Below are 17811 nucleotides of genomic sequence, written 5' to 3' on the forward strand. Positions count from 1 at the left end.
GACCTGTAACACTAAACCCTAAACTTTATTTGGTGTTGCTTAGTGCCCCCACTCAGTTCAATTTAAGCATATTTTGACTTAAGTACATTTTAAAACCATCACTGATGACTGACAACCTGGATAATTGAATGCCACTGGACTTGGATCAGAATAACTAACAATGCATAAATGCAGAACTTAATGGGCTGTTCATCTGAAACAGTTTATGCATCGTCTTGTTTAATACTGTCTCCCGCTGTGTGGGTCCTGTTCCTTTCACTGTGTATGTAATTTTCTCACCTGTATCTTATCTCTGTGCATTAATTTTCTTTTTCTCCCAGCTAGTGAAAATATAGTCATCAATCAGTTGTTCCAGTCTAAACTGACACAGACAGGATCCCTTGTCCCTCCATATCATTCTCTTAAAATTAGAGGATCCAAAGCAGCCTTGCTCAATAAGAAAACATCAGTAACCTACACAAGAGGAGAAGCAAAGAAATATATGGAGCTCAGTAAGGTAGGAGTTTGGAACTTTTTTTCACCCTTGAAGGACACTAGAGCAAAACCTTTCCTCGTTGACTATAATGTCCAATAAAACTGGGTATTTCAGAAAGCTCCATAAATTCCAGGCAACATTCTACATTTTACTTGTTGAAATAATCAGGCACACTATTCTGATTGCAAAGTAACGAAGGAAACTATACAATATTATTCTTGATTGAAGGATCTCTGTCTACTGTCTTCCCTGGACAATATAGCAGTGCATTCAATATTATAGCCAATAAAATTATTATGTGGAATACTGGATGCTTCATCTATGTGGCTGTCATAATGAATGTAAAATAATTTAAGGGACAGTAAACTTAGAGGGATAAATTCATCTTCCTTAATCTGTTGGTATTCATCACTCGAGAGGTTTATGGTTGACAAGCAATAATTTAATGTTCATGCATATATGTGGTATATTGGTTAAACTCTCATTCTCTGCCTGATTGTTGATACCATAAAAATTAAAGATGAACAGAACAGTAGAAAATGTTAAGGTATGGTTGGAGTTGGCAGGAGAACTGTGTAGTGTAGGCCTTTGTATATATCAATATAAATTTATTGAGCTGAAATTAAAATCCCTCAGTATCGGAATTGGTCTTCACTTCCATTACCTGATTTCAGCCAAAACTAAAAACAAAAAAGGAAACCACAACAATTGGGAGGCTGTCCAGAGCAATCAATTGTTCAATTGCAACAGTGTCCCTTGCAGGACAACATTTTGTCTTCCTCACTGAATCAAAATATTTTGTAAAGTTATTGCCATTTTATAATAGTGAAAATCAATGAAAACAAATTATGTTGAAGGGTTTAGTGGACCTAAGAACTTGGAGCATTACCTTTAAATAGAAGTCACATAATTGCTAAATCCAAGTTTGATGCTATCATGGAATATTACCTCTTTCTAGAAAAGCAGGAAAGGTGTTCCCCAAATGGGAGCAGGTGTATCACTAGGCCTATTGAGTTGCACAGTTTTGTCTTTTGCCATACAGCTGTAAAAAATCAATTCCAGCCCCAGGATTACAGAGTTTGCTATCACATCTATTTGTGGGAAGATCTATGAAGGTAACGCCAATTAATACTAAGGGTAGTTTTTCATATAAATGCCCCTGGAAATGAGTATGACAACAGTTTACTCCTACTCTCAGTAAAGTCAATAGCAATGTGGCCATTGACTTCAATGGTGCTGGTTTGAACCCTAGACCCTTAAGAATGTGTTATCATATCGTAATCTCCTCCTTTTTTCCAACACACAGCCTACAGAATCTATGCAGGGAGAGTATTAATTAATTATTATTCAGAATAACTGGGCATAGGAGTTATCTGTATCTATTAATTCATTATTATTTAGAATAACTGGGCACAGGAGTTATGTGTCTCCTTACAAACAAAATGACCCCATTTTGAAAGCCATAACCACAACATCTTTCTTAAGTTTATCATGGGGGTGAGGGTGGTGGGCTTAGAAAGCAGAAGAGGCCATGCAGGAGAAGGAAAGAGGGAATGCTCATAAGGTTTTATTAACTGGAGAGGGGTGATTTCCTCATGTGTTTGGGAGGGCTTTGGCAGCTGTTTGAGACTTGTTTCATTACAGTAGGCAGTGGGAAGAGATGAGCTAGGAGGTGTCCATGTATGGGGATGGATAGTGCTGGGAGATGTAATTCAAATAGGAATGGTTTGAAGTGCCCATGCCACTGACTGGTAGAAGGAAATATGGGTGGGTTGTGGTTTGGGAGGAGAGGAGAGGTAGTAGGAGGTGATATTTTTAGGTAGGTGATGTCTTTCGAGGTGTGTTAGTTGTGATTCCCATTCCCCTGCTGCTTCCCACTTCCTCTCTGCCTTAAAGCTCATTTCGGACTTAGCTCTTTCACAGCTTAGCTAATTTCCTGTGTTTCTAAACACGCCCACTCACCTGCCTATATCTGTATGCCCACAGGCAACATTTCCTCATTGATTTGGAGCAGGCTATCACAAAATGAGTTTGGGGACATCTGTGAAAGTCATGTGCTCCTTTGCAGCATTATCTGTGGTGTTGGTGAAGAGGATAGTGCACCAGTCCAGTACACAATTGGATCTGAAATCAGGTCATAATTCTGGAATGCACAGTAGGTCATGGTAGACCTGATGTCTGCTCATCCTCCTCCAGTGGGGCTACAAACAAATTATTCTACAGACTGAAGGCTGTGAAACTCCTACGGGTTGTGTGGCCTCCTGGCACAGAAGAGACAAATAAGGCCAAAATAGGAAGTTATTATTCATACTCTCACAACTCTCATGTACTCACATCAGTTCTTCTCCTTCTAGCCCCTTGGTAGCTTCCTGATGCAGACTTTTTTGGCCTTGCTCTACACACTGACCTTTCCCTTGCATAGATCAGCCTTACAGCAGCTTTTATGAACCGGAAGACTAAATATACAGTATTTGACTAGCTAAAGCTTTTTTTATCACTGTTGACTCTTCATTCTTACTTTTCCAGATCATTTTGCTTCATTTAACTGTTGGTCTGCAAACAGAATCATAGAAATACAGGCTGGAATAGACCTCAAGAGGTCATCAAGTCCAGTCCCCCTGCACTGAGACAGGACCAAGTAAACCTAGACCATCCATATGCAAGAAACCCCACTGCAGGCATATTTGGGATAAATACACCATTTACAAGGTTGTTGGGATTTAAAACTTTAAAATTTGTGGAAGTAGAAACGTATTGTAGGTTTCTCCTTCGAACAGTAATTATGGAGATAGACACCCACATTTTCTCTTGTAGATCTGACAGAGGTGCAAGATTTTCAAATATAAAACATTCTTGTCAAAGCCAAATTTGGTGTCTGTGAAGAGCTGAAAGGAGATTTATAGTGTATATGGAGAATTAAGGCATAATTTGATACAACCCTTATTTCTGAATCCAAAGCAGAAACTGTTCAAGATTAGGATAGTTTTGATAAAACTCATCTTCTGTTCCTGCCTCCCTGTTCTCCAGTAGCCCTAACCCCAGAGGGAGGAAGCAAAGCCATGGGTGTAACACAACAGACTGGGAGTTAAGCAACCAGAATTTTGTTCCTGGCTTTGCTACTGAATCAGTGAATGAACTTGAGCTAGTCACTTAATTTGTGTGTGTGCCACAGTTTCCCTTATCTGTAAAACTGAGATGACACCTGCATAAAATTGAGTTAATTATCTACATTTCTAAACCATTTTAAGATCTAGGGATGAAAAACATTATAAAAGTTAAAAGCTAAGTATTGTTATTAAGAGATCAGGGCTCTACAGACCTCCAGTCTCTATGTGAGGATGGGGATGAATTTTTTTTTTTCAAATCTTGTTCCACTCTGTGTGAGATTTAAAAGAGTAAACAGCTGCAGTGTCCAGCACGGTAATTAAGTTGTGGGGAAATGCAATTCTTCTATAAACGGGATTTGACCTGGATGTGTTTAGATGAGTATGTACACATGCATTTTGGTACAACTGGATAATATGGGAGTTGGCTAGAACATACCAACTCTGAGACAAAGGGAGTTATGGGCCAAGTGGACAAGAAAAATAGAAATGAAAGAGGGTCAAAGGATAAAAGATTGTCACAGATATGTATAAGTATCCATGGATGTGAATAAGTATCTTAATTTCTATATTCTTGGCGAAATATTAGGGAAAGTCTACAATTAAAATGCTTCAGTGGCGCAGCTACATTGGTGCAGCTGTGCTGCCGTAGCACGTCAATGAAGATGCTACTATGCTGACAGGAGAGCTTCTGCCATCAACATAGTTATTCTAGCTCCACAAGAAGCATTAGCTATGTCAATGGCAGAAACCCTCCATAGCACTCTCTGCATGGGGAGTTAGGTCAGCAAAACTGTGTCGCTCAGGGGTGTGGATTTTTCACAACCCAGAGCAACACAGTCATACTGATGTAAGTTTCTAGTGTAGACCTGGCATTAGAACAGGGGTTCCCAAACTTGGTTTGCAGCTTGTTCAGGGTAAGCGCCTGGCGGGCCGCGAGACACTTTGTTTACCTGAGTGTCCGCAGGTTTCGGCCGCTCGCAGCTCCCAGTGGCCGCGGTTCGCCATTCCTGGCCACTGGGAGCTGCGGGAAGTGGTGGCCCAGCCCACGCCGCTTCCCTGGGCCACCACTTCCCGCAGCTCCCATTGGCTGGGAACGGCGAACCGCGGCCACTGGGAGCTGCGAGCGGCCGTACCTGCAGACGCTCAGGTAAACAAAGTGTCTCGTGGCCCATCAGGGGCTAACCCTGAACAAGCCGCGAACAAAGTTTGGGAACCCCTGCATTAGAATCTAGTTGTCTGCCAGTCCTAATTTAGAAACCTCAGCAGAAGAAGCCAGCTTCTTGTGGCTCTTCTTAAGATAATTCATCTTTACAGTATTCTCTCAAAGATACAAAGTGGACACTATTAAAAGGTTTTGTTTTCCCTGTTTCTTCGTAGATATTACTGGTCCTGGTGGTACAGGAAATACCTGCTCATACTAATCATATTTTACATGATTTTAAAAAAAGAAATGTTTTAACTACATTCACCTTGCAACAGGAGAAAAAATAATCCAGACATGAATATTGGGACCTTTTCATTCATAATTTACCATTATCCCTGGGAATTGTTGATTGCATACACACAGCCATTCAAAAACCATCTAGTGATGAAGGAGGTCTTTGCAGAAAGAAGTATTATGATATGCAATTTGTATGTTATGCTAAATCTAGAAGCTCTGATGCCATAACAAAATTTTTACTTTGCCTCATTCTGAGAAGGAATGATTTTACATATGCACACATACTCATTTTCAGTGTAACAGTACATTTACAAGCTGTCTTCAAATGGAATTTTGCACGTACAATCGTACATGTCCACTTTTGAAATCAAAACTTTATTAATAGCCTTGGTTGTGCAGTTTTCTGTGGACATTTAGCTCTTCTCCTGAGTATTTTTGAAAATCTAGCCTCAAGTGATTTGTTGCTATATGACATGATTCAAACACAGCTTTATATTTGCCTCTATTAGTGAACTGCCTTACCAGGGAAAATTATAATACTTTGCCTGTATTGGGAAAACAATATTCTGTGTACACTTTTTTCACCCACAGTTGTTGAAAAAGAAAGGAACTTCCACATTTCTTCAGAGACTGGAACGAGGCGGCCCACTCACTATGGCCACACAGCTCAGGGTTAGTAAATGTTTGCTGGACAAAGATGTATAGAAGAGTTTTAAGCACAAAATGAAACTACAGATTACAAGGACAAGCAGAAGTATGATTTGCCTGAGTATGCAATTTATGCATTCAGGTCAAGCTTTTTAAGAAAATTATGTGATACACATTTTTTTAAAAAAGGTAGATATGTCTTATGTTATACAACTCTTTCACTTCTGACAAATGACTGTTTGAGAATCTGTTGGGTTTTATTTCTCTCCACAGAAATCACTCTCAGATATTATTGGAAAGCTTCAGAACTGCACACCTCATTCTGTTCATTGTATCAAACCCAATAACTCTAAGCTGCCAGACTCTTTTGATAATTTTTACGTGTCTGCCCAGCTGCAGTATATTGGTGTCCTAGAGATGGTGAAAATCATACGGCATGGTTATCCAGTACGCCTCTCTTTCACTGACTTCTTGTCAAGGTAAATTCTTTTGAGTTTGATAAAAGCTTTTTATTACCTACAGCACAGTGCCTTCTGTCATATTGTGTAAATGTTTACCTTGTTGTTTTGTTGATGAGCCTTTCAGATTTTCTTTAGAGAAAAATTACTTGAGCTGGCATAGAGCAGAGTTCTTTAAATTGAAGGAACCATGCACATGATGTATAGATAAATTTTATTTATGAACTACTGACTGATCAAATATGTAAATGATTGAACTGTAGTAGCATCACTATATAGCGTAAAACATTAGCATAGTATCTCCATGTAATTTCTGTTTTAAATTGGTTAAAAAGAGGAAATGGTCACATCACTTTCATCATCATTTTCTAGTTTGTTATTGGGGCTCTTGTGAGATCTAGTATTCATATCTCAAGTGCTGGTTTATTTTCGTGCTCAGTGTGGTTGGGGGTTACAAGTGTTTATACCGTAAATCCACATTTCATTGCTGCTATCAGGAAAAAAAGGGAATATTTGAAAAGGTGTGGCAAAGGGGAGGAAAGCAGAAATGTACCAACACTTTTGGGGCCAAGCCATCACTTTTCTTCCTCCCTTTTAGTCATTGGTTTTTGTATATTTCTGTTTCTGTTACATTTTCACAAACTTCTTTTAATACTGCAGCAAGATTAAACTGAATGTTGTCTGATCAAAAGAAATACAAGAAAAGAAATTTGACATCTTTTCATATGTTTAGGTAGCATATTATTTCTTACTGAGAGAAGGTAGTACATTTAAAATCATTATTTTGAAACAATTATTTTGATTACAGTAACTGCTAGTTTGAGGATACTCTGCAAGCTCACCAAATAGGAGAAAAAACAGCCCAACACTACTCTCCTGCAGAAAGGTGCTGCCTGCTAACCTCAGTGTTACCAACCTGCTGTGCGGGACGGGGGGGCACTGAGGGAGAGGGAGCCGCTACTGAGTGCATGGAGTACATGTCACAGGCCCATGCTTAATCTTCTTTGCATGCTTTGCGCTGTCCTATTGTATTTAGATTTTATTTTTTGGAAATTGGAGGAGGAACATAAGCTCCTTAGATCAGACCTTGGTCTTCATCTACCTTGCTAAAGTGTCATGTGTATTTGTCATTATTTGCATTTGTACCAAATCACCCTTGTAATATCCTTGGTATCCATGGGTAAGGCTGTGATTTAGTCACAGAGGCCATGGATTTAGTCATGGAATCCGTGACTTCCAAAGACCTCTGTGACTTCAGCCAGTGCCGGCTGGGAGCTGCAGGGAGCTGGGAGGAGCCCCACAGCTCCTGGCCACCCAGCTGCTGCGGGTGGCGGGGGGACCTGGCAGCAAAGGGAATCCCCGCTGCTCCCGACCCCGTGGGCAGCAGGGAGGACCCAGTGGCAGGGGAAATCCCCATTGCTCCCAGCCACCACAGGTGGCAAAAGGGACCCCCGCCGCTCCTGGCCGCCACAGAGGGTAGGGTGAATCACCAGAGCTCCTGACCATGGCAGGTGGCAAGGGGGATCCCCACTATTCCCGACCCTGCAGGCAGCAGGGGGGACCCGGTGGCAAGGGGAATCCCTGCTGCTCCCAGCCACCCCCGGCAGCAAGAGGGACCCCTGCTGCTCCCAGCCACCGCGGAGGGCAGGGGGAATCCCCAAAGCTCCTGACCACAGTGGGTGGCAGGGAGGATCCCCGGAAGCTCCCAGCCACAGCTGGAAGCAGAGGGCATCCCCAGAACTCTGGGCTGCCATGGGAGGCAAAGGGGAGCCCCGCAGCTTGGAGCCACCAGCAGAGGGGGACCCTGTAGCTCCCAGCTCTGCTCTTCCCGCCTCTCCCTCCCCCCCCCCGGCTACCCATTTTGTCATGGGTATTTTTAGTAAAAGTCACGGGCAGGTCACAGGCTTCCATGATTTTTTCATTATTGCCCATGACCTGTCCGTGACTTTTACTAAAAATATCGGTGACAAAAACTTAGCCTTATCCATGGGGAAATACTTACCTCTCCATATCTACAGGATTCTTTATTCTGGCTATTTTCCTACTTAGCATGGGACAGGTAGCTCTATGATTTTGGTCCCTCTGGGCAACAATAGTGGATTAGGGTGCAATCTGGGATGGTGTTAGACCGCTAGGACCAGCTCCAGAGCACGCTCATTCTTCTATGGAAGGTTTTTTACTGCAGTGCCATTGGATCAGAATGTTGGGAAGGCATCTAGGCCTCTGCGTGCAACTGGCCTCAGCTTCGTCTGCAATGGGTTTAAAGGTGCATATATCGGATCACAAATGTGTGTTCTCCTTCATGTTGTAGGAGGTAAAAATCAACTTGTTATATCTAACTAGGGCACTCTTAATCCAAAATAAATATCTATATACAGGCTTGCACTTAAATAACTAAAGTTGTGAATTACAACCAATGTAGCTATTGGTTCCAGTTTCTGTGCAGAGAAGCCCAGTATGTTTGCAGCTTTTAAGGAATCAGGCTGAGAATTTGGGGGGAAAACCTTCTGTTCTACATTGGGGTACAGTATAAGCATCCTATGTAAAAGAAAGATAATTAGCTGGAAAAGGCCTTGAGAAATGCTGGAGATTTGTTGGTTGACACCCTACAAAGCCACAATAACTAGGTTGTAATGATTGGTAGATAGGCCTAAAAGCAAACATTTTAACTGGACACGTCAAACTCAAGAAGATCTGTCATTCTCAGAGGCCAAAGGGATGAGAAATGAACACATCCCCTACCTTCACTCTTAAAGAGTGCATGCAGTGACTCTTTGATTGGCTGAGTTGTAATGAATACAGTTGTGTGTTCAGCAGCAATTGTTACCAAATGGAGGGATTCTCCTTCCTCCAAGGCTGAATCTGATATCTCTACAGTGCTCCCAGCCTTTGCCAGTCCAAGGAGCAAAGGATAATTGTAGTAGATCTCAAAGCACTTTTCAAAAAAAGTAATTGAGGGCAAGGTCCCAACTTGATGGTATATCACACCGCTGCTAGACCACTTGTTCAACCCCATTTTAGGGGGACGATTTTTTATGTTTTATTTAATTTTTTTTGTTAGTCTCTAGTAATGTAACCTAGGTGATATGTCCAGGATAAATAATTGGTTAAATGGTAAGTCTGAAAAGTGAATGCTTTTCTAAGGGCAAATAAATTGGTTGATTGAATGAAGTAGTGGCCTTTGTGGAAAAGGAATGGTGTAACAGGACAAACGGGTATCATATTAGCAAGAAGGTACTGTTCAATTTTTCTGGGCTGCATTTAGATTAATTTGTTTTATTGTTTATTAACTACAAATAAATATAAGTAGTCTCCGATGTATGTGATGAGTCGTTTTGTAATTTTTTTTTTTTTTTTTGGCTGAAGAGAGGACATTGTTAAGGAAAGGTTGCTCTACACAAGAACACTGCTTCCTGAGCAATGATACTTCAGTCATTAGCTGTAATACTATTACTTTTTTTGGCTTAATCACTTCAGCTTCTGGAATATAGAATTAAAAGTTACCTGTTACTCAATAAACTAGTGAATCACCAAGGATCACTGACCTGGACAGAAATCTTCTGGAAGTTCTGGTTAAGTGGAAGTAGTGCCAGTTACTGCCAATGAATATGTAATAAAAATGTGAATGAATAAGGTCAGATACTATTAAATGCTGTGAAAACAGCACAGGTATAATTGTCAAATGATAAATATGATTACTGTGGGATTTGCCAACTCTTGCTGCAGTAGTTCTGCTGAACGTGCCTGCAGTATTGGCTCCGTTTCTAAAGCGTATCAAGCAGCATGCAGTAAAACAAAAGTGCCTACAATTTATTTAAAACTTTTGAAAAATTATATCCACATCTTCTGCTTTAACCTCTTAAGAATTTGCACATCTTGGGCTAGATTTTGAAATCCTAGCCTCCCTTTTTATGCCTGCACAGTCAATGTCATACAGACATCAAAGTACCTGATTTGTAAGCAAAAATCTGCTATGCAGAAGAAATCTATAATCTTTTCACTAATGTATTTTTCTGCTGGAAAGAAAACAAATAGCAACAGAAATAAAAAAGAGACTGTGTTCACACAGCCCTCCCAAATCACTGTAATTTCTAGTTTTTGCATTAACAATCACACTGTACCATACAGCCTACGGACAGATGATGTCCAACCAGACTTTCACCTGGAACTGAGTAACAGACTTGATGTCTGCTGGTCTCATATGCAACTGCAGAACATACATAATATCCAAGAACCACTAGAGTAGAATCACAGGGACAAAAAGCTTTGAGGCACTGAAAGAGTCCAGTCACGTTAGCAGCACTCCTTAGGCCCAAACCTCTCTGTATCAATTAATGAAATGGAAGCTGGCTGAGCTTCATGTCATTCACCTCACTTGGTGCTCAAGGAAAACCTGTAAAAGCCATTTGGGGTATAAATGTTTTAAAATAGTGATGATGTTCAAGGACCTATCCAAAGTAATGAGCCAACCTTATGTTTCTTTCTCACTGAGGCAGAAGGATACAGCTGTTAAAGTACATTCAGGTAGGATGAGGCAGTAACATGCTCCTGTTTTCTCGTTAATTATTTGAAACCAGTTTATTATGGCCCCATTTTTCTCAAATTATTTTCTAAAATGACATTTTGCAGCTTGGATTAGAAACTAACAAAATTAAAGCTAAAAGGGAACCTCCCTTCCCCAGGTACAAATTTTATGTGGCACTTTTGTAGCCTAATACAAGCCTGGGTGAGCTCCTCCTTGTGGACATTTGCCAGGCTTTGTACTGGACATGAATTGTTCTTGACAAATCCATGTTGACTGCAACTTATCACATTACCTTCTAGCTGCTTACAAACTGATGGTTTGTTATTTGTTCCATTATCTTTCTGGGTGCCAAAGTTAAGAAATCCCTGCCTCTGTTTCTTCACTTCTCCAAGAGGCCTTTGGGATTTGGTCAGTGTCTTTTCACAGTTCCAGGACTCAGTTCTCCTCTTCCTCCTACCCATTGTTGACTATTTCTGCTTCTGATCTCTTTACTCCAAAATAGCCTCTGAGACAGTCTCCCTTTTATAAAATTGCAATCCCCTTTTTTCAAGAGACTACCCTCAGGTGATCTTAGTTGGGAAGAATGGATTCTTCGAATAGTGTCCCTAGGGGTGCTTCACTTCACATGTGCTGTGTGCCTTTGATGGGAGATGTTCATTAGCAGTGTCCATTTAGCCCACGCCTGCACTGCTGGTATCCTCATGCCCCACAACAATGCTACATCAGGCTGTGTGAGTGAATGCCCTCAGTTCCTTCTCAACCACCTTGGCCTGAGGTGGAGCTTAGCATGCCCACATTGTAGCTTGGCTGCTTGCTGACTTAGATCTAACTTCGTTTATGGTAGGTTAGCTAGTTAGTTAGTAGTAGTAGTTAGTTAGCTACTGGTTATTTGAGAAACTGTTTTATTTCTTTTGGGGAAATCCTCTCTGTGAGGGGCATGGCTGGTTCACCAGGGTTTAAATGTTGCCTCTTGTGTAAAGAGGCTATCCTAGTCAGCGACGGACACTCTATGTGCATTTGCTGACCAGGAAGTTGCATGTCTCACAGAAGTAACTTCTAATTAGCCCTCAAATCCAGGGCACAGAAGAACTGGGAAATCAAGCTACAACTGTTAAAGATGGAGTGCTCCCTTCACCCTGCTTCAGAGTCAGGTCAGAAGAACGCCCCCGTATATCCGTCTCCAAGGTTATCCAGCACCTCTTCAAGTTTGGCGCAACATTCTGCTACAAAGGAGACTGCCTCTAAAAGAAAAGACTTCATCAGAGACTACCTCTAAAGATCCTAAGAAGAGGCATTCTAACTACCCTCTTAAAAAATCCACCTCAAAAAGGCCTCACTCTCCAGCGAGGTCAGGGGCATCAGAGACTTCATTCTCAAGCTCAGTACCGTAGAGGCAAAGGGCTCCTCTGGTACCAACAAGTCATGAAAATCCCATAGCTCCTCTAAGAGTAAGCATAGCACTGAGAAGACTCCAGTACCAGCTTGCAGAGATGGTCAGAGCAAACATAAAAAATCAGTACTGTCAGACTTAACCGTTTTCCCAGTACTCCACTGAGCTCTTTGGTATCGTCTAAGACTAGCCTTCAGCTATGTCAGCACTGTCTGAGAAGCACTCAAAATCCTCAGTACTGTCCTGTAGGGACAAACGTACTGGGCCATTAGTACCACGACTCAACTCCACTCAGGACCGCAAGACTTTAGGTACCTAAAGAACTTATCAATGGCGGCTGAACCACAGTCTCCATTGCTTGCAGGTACCAATTCTCTCAGTAATGAGAATCACTTGGTCTCCAGACACTTATACATTCCTGGTACCGTCACGTCCCCTTTCAGTTGGAACTCCCCCATTAGAGACAAAAAGAGGACAATGATGGAGACCTACCTTCAGTATTATCAGTATCTGTCCAGTATTCTTCTGTGTACCCATGCAGAAACCCCCTGTCTCAAAGAGACATGGAATATGTGTGGGAACCTCATCAGTCTTGGTGGGAGCAAACCTGGATGCCATCCCTCCCCCATATGGTCCTCAATAGCCATATTGGGATCCATGGGCAGCATATTGCTGACAGTTCTCCAGGGCCCCGCTCCTCTCCCATTGGGATGACAGGGACATTCAAGTTTCTCCTCTTCAGCAACAGGAGGAAATGTTCAAGGATCAGGAGGCTAAGGCAGACAAAGAAGTTACCCCTCAAACAACAATCTTTTCCTTATCACCAGATGAGGTGGTAATGCCTCCTCCTCCATCTATGGCTGATGATTTTTGGCAGTTTCAAGACCTCATTAAATGGGTGGCAGACTCCCTACAGATACCTTTTGAGGAGATTAAAGAATCTCAACATAAACTGTTGGATCTTCTTCACTCTGTGTTACCTCCAGAGTTCCCTTCCTATCAGTGAGGCTCTGCTGGAACCTGCAAAAAACATCTGGCAAACCCTGGCTACAGTAACATCGACAAGTAAGAGAGCTGATAAAAAGTATTATGTCCCACCAAGGACTTGGAGTTCCTACTTTCTCACCCTCCACACAACTCTCTGTTGGAAGATGCAGTGAAAAAATGGGGCAAACAATAGTGGTATAAGTCCACCCTGTATGATTAGAGACTAGAAGTCCACCCTGTATGACAGAAATGTTCTGGGGAGAAACTCTTACTTATTGGTCACTCTACAATTCCTCATTGCAAATTACCCAGTGCTGATGGCCAAATAAAACTTTACAAATTATGCAGAATTTGTTTCCCTTCATTCAACACCTTTCTCCAGACCAAATGGAACAATTTCAGGGTACTACTACTGAGGGGCAGTTCCTGGCCAGAATATCTCTTCTGGTGGCTCTCAGCGCTGCACATACCTGCACAGGACATCCTGGTTTTCCAGAATATGGTAGAGGATCTCCTGTTTGATGGACTGAAATTGTTTGCAGAGAATACCATGATGGCTTGCACTTTTGTGAACATGTGAGATTATGCCTTTGCTGGTTCTAGGGATGGTTCAGATCAGTTTACTCGCCAAACAGGCACGACCTAGACAAACAGGTGTCAGTTCCTTAACAGGGAAAATACTCTCTCTAGACTGTTGAAAGGCTCATCACAATGTAGGAGAGGGTGTTCCCTTCCTCCAACCAATACCAATGATAACTGTTGTGAGGAAAACTTGCAGCCAGACCAGTGCTGTTCACTTAGTTGCCATGACTACTACTGACCGACTCCAGCCCTGCATCCACCTCCTGACCCCCAGACTCTCGGACTGACTCCAACCTGGCTCCAACCCTTGGCCTGCATCTGGACTCTGACTACAATATTGATTTGGTTTATCTTCAGATTTGGATAACCCTGCTTCAACTGTGGCCCGCATCTGGACTCTGATTGTGACACTGTTTGGGCTTGCCTATGAATTCTGACTGGGTTCTGAGCCAAGGTCTGTTCCCAGACCCCAGTTTCAGCACAGCCACCAGCTTGTTTCTGACCCTCTGTCTGGCTTCAACCACCTCTCCAATCACTGGGCATGACTGCCTGGAACCAGAGCCTAACAACTATACCCATGGATGAATCTCTGTTAGGATGAAGGGTACACCTCAGTGCTCTTATGGTACAGGGCAGGTGGTCACCCCAAGAAACCATCCTCCATATGAACCTGTTTGAACACAGAGAGGTCTGAAATGCCTCTCCAATTTCCTGCCTTTCATCAGACACAGGTCTATCAAAGTCATGAGAGACAACGTGCCCTGTATATTTTATATCAATTGGCAGGGGAGGAGCAAGATCCCTCTCCCTCTGAGCTGAAGCAATTATGGTATGGAACTGGTGCATAAAACATTGCATAGGAATCTCAGCAATATATCTCCCAGGCAGGTAAAATGTCACAGACAATGCTCTCAGCAGGTGTTTTTCCCCAAGACTACAAATCGGAGTTGGATTCCCATGTTCTTCTCAACATATTTCAGACTTGGGGGTTTCCGGAAGTGGATCTCTCCACCCCAGCTATGAACAAAAAAGGCCATCTATTCTGTTCAAGGGGGGATCTAGGTCACAATTCCTTGGGGGATGCCTTCCTCCTCACTTGGATGAAGATGCTGTTTTATGTGTTTTCCCCCAGCACCTTTCATTCTCAGAATGGTAAACAAAATCAGACAGGATAAGTCCAGAGTTATCCTAATAGCCCTGACATGTTTGAGGCAGATGTGGTTTCCTTACCTGCTTCACCTAGTTCTTTGTCCAGTGATGAATCTTCCAATCACTCCTCAGCTCCTCTCCCAAAATGATAGTCATCCCAATCTGAGCATTCTCTATCTCAAAGCATGGCTCCTTGATGGTTCAAGGGGTTAGAGTCAACCTGTTCTGCAAAGATACAACAGATATTACTAAATAGTAGGAAAGATTCTACCAGAAATACCTTCAAAAGTGGAGAAGATTTAGTCACTGGCTGGAGCTTCAGAAAGCTGTTTATTTTAAAAAAATAAAACCTATTCAAGAGGAGTTAACACTTTGATTATTTCATTCTTAAGGACAATTTTAAAAGATGACAAAACGAATTAGTTGTTATTGCAAATATTGTGATGAGGATAAAATGTCACAATAATAGGTTCTTTTGGTAATCATGGCAATAGGTACAGGGGAATACATACAATGACTATTTTAATTACAGTGTGATGTTTTTAATCTGACTGCAATTTTGAAGTTCCCTGTAGAAGTCATACTTCACTGAACTTAAAATCTGCAGTTCTGTTCAGATTCATCTACAGCCCTCACCGCTGTGGTATCTGATCACCTTCCAGAAGAGCACTCAGGGATCTGACTGTTAATCTCTCATACACAGTTCTTTCTTTTTTCCTCTCTCCTTTTCCTCAGAAGGAAATTATGGGGGTATTTTTTAAAAAATATATCGGATGTGCAAAAAGTGGAGAAGTTAGCTTTGTGTTAGCAGGAAATGTTGATCTAAATATACCCCAAACCTTCTATGAAGAAAGGAAACTGCAGAACAGTCTGCAGACGCTAATGAACAGGTTAGGCAGGACATTAGTAAGAATTATGTAGTAAATACACTTACAAAGTGACAGGTGATCAGATTGGCTGGCATATTTTAGCCCTAGTGTATGATGTTAAAAAATAATTCTGATCATAGACTAGTGCCTTGATGTATACTAAGACGCCATTAATCCTTATGAGAGAAATTGACATTGCTCCATTCAAGAAAATGAAGCAATGCAAAGTTAGGCCAAATCTAGATTTGGCCTATTATGTAATATGGTGTCAGAGATTTAGAAACTGAATTGGTGTTTCTCATTTGTGTTGATATTAGAGTCATTTTTGTTTGACAAAATAAAATAAGCATTCTTCTCTTGAAATATAGCTTTCATATACATTTTTTCCATGAGATCAGTGTTGAGTCAGCAGAAAAGATAGAGCAAGTCAAAAACGTTGAAACAGTCATTTTGAGGACACTGCAAATACAAATTAGAAATGTGACAAAGACAAATTTACCTCGACTCTGGATGCCTTGTGTAAAGCTAAATCTGAGCGAGTCTGGAAGTGAGAGTATTTCTTTGTAAGTAGACAAGGAAGTTTCAGGAAGCAACAAACTCTACCAAAATGCCTTCCTTAGTGAAAAGGGAAAATAATTTAAAGTTGGGAGGTCTCACAGAGAAGGTGCACATTGTCAATGTATAGTCATGGGCTCATCAAGTACCAATGTACATTAAAGAGAAAAAAAATCTCATACAGAGCAAACTGAGAAATAGAATAGAAAGGTGAAAATCTCTAGCACCCTGGACAGATCCAATGAAAGGCTACATTTATTTGACTTTGGCACAGTACTTGCATTAGTATGGCCCCAATCCTCAGATTCACCAAAACTGTGCTTCTCACAGGACTTGAGTTGGGGGCAAAGTTGGCTGTATGACATCTTTGTGCTTCCCCACCCAATCTGTGTGGCACCAGGAACCAGTTTGACTCTGGCATAATTCTGAGCAATCTTTAAATTATTCTGAATTATCAGTGGCTTGTTAGAGCCCTCTGACTATTACCCAGACAGGAATTTCCACAACTGAGTACACTCTGTTTTTCCTGATATGCCGCCTACACTAGGATGTGAGATGGGAAGTGGTGATGGGTTTACACCACTCAGATATTTGGTCAGGCCAGGGGAAATCCCTAGGTGCACCCCTTTGTCCCAATGGAGCAATGCCAAGAGACAGTAGCAGAGGTTGGGTTCTGGCCCTGTAACTCCTGTGAGCACACTTAAAAAGTCAGTTAAACATATAATGCTTCTGAGATTAAAATAACCTCAGAATCTGGTTTTATCCAGTGTGAGGGTCTTTAAATTAGCTGTCTCCCACATTCTCTCTTACTCCTGTATAACCCCCAAAATTAAATAAATACAGTAACTAAGTGTTTGCAACCCAAATTAATATTTTCCCCGAAGGCCTGAATATGGGCTCTTATTTTGTCTGTTTTGGTTTCATTATAAATATTTTTCAGATCCCCAATTACAATGCTTGCAGGGAAGAAAGGAATTGATGTGTGATGAGGGAGGTTCACATGTGTAAATAGTGTAATCAGAAGACTATCATGTCATCAGATTACAGTAAAGCTATGTCTACACTACAGTGTTAAATCGAGTTAAGTTACGTTGATGTACAGCTACCGGTGCAATTAAACCGCAGTTGCATGTCCACACTCTGCTCCTTGTGTTGGCAGAGTGTGTCCACAGTAGCAGCTCTTGCATTGACACACAGAGCAGTGCATCATGGGTAGCTATCCCACTGTGCAGCTGGCCACACGGTGTTTTGGGAAGGTTTTGCAGTGCCTCATGGGGGGGCAGGTTCAGCATCACATGATGCATGTTTCTCATTCCTATCATGCCATGGGCATCCTATTAGGTTTCCAGACGCTTTTCAACTGCCCTGGTAACCTGTGAGTCAGCCACCTGTGTTAGAAAGCATAGAGCCTTCACTGCTCTTCAGTATTGTGCTGTGCGTTATGAACACAAGGCTATAAGAGGAACTCAGTGGAGGGGCTATTCACCGCCAACCTGACCCTAGCCCCATCCTTGTAGAAGCTTCATGTCTATGGCTCTGCACCAGAGGCGACTGCCTTCTGCTATGCCTGTCTCAGCTCTTTGAGTTTTACACGGCACTGCTGCATGTCGCTATCATAGCCCTTC

At 41.8% G+C, this 17811-nt stretch overlaps 1 protein-coding gene across 4 annotated transcripts in view; it reads left to right on the forward strand.

The window, feature by feature from the left end:
- The window catches only part of MYO16 (myosin XVI), a 579449-nt gene that overhangs the window by 458020 nt on the left and 103618 nt on the right, over positions 1-17811 (forward strand). For all 4 annotated transcript variants that reach the window (XM_037896729.2, XM_037896722.2, XM_043535412.1 and 1 more), the window contains exons 25-27: positions 321-496; positions 5615-5695; positions 5945-6150. In XM_037896729.2, the coding sequence (XP_037752657.1) occupies positions 321-496; positions 5615-5695; positions 5945-6150 (463 nt within the window). The remainder of the gene's footprint in view (positions 1-320; positions 497-5614; positions 5696-5944; positions 6151-17811) is intronic.

Source organism: Chelonia mydas, chromosome 1 (assembly GCF_015237465.2).
Source record: "Chelonia mydas isolate rCheMyd1 chromosome 1, rCheMyd1.pri.v2, whole genome shotgun sequence".
NCBI lineage: Eukaryota > Metazoa > Chordata > Testudines > Cheloniidae > Chelonia > Chelonia mydas.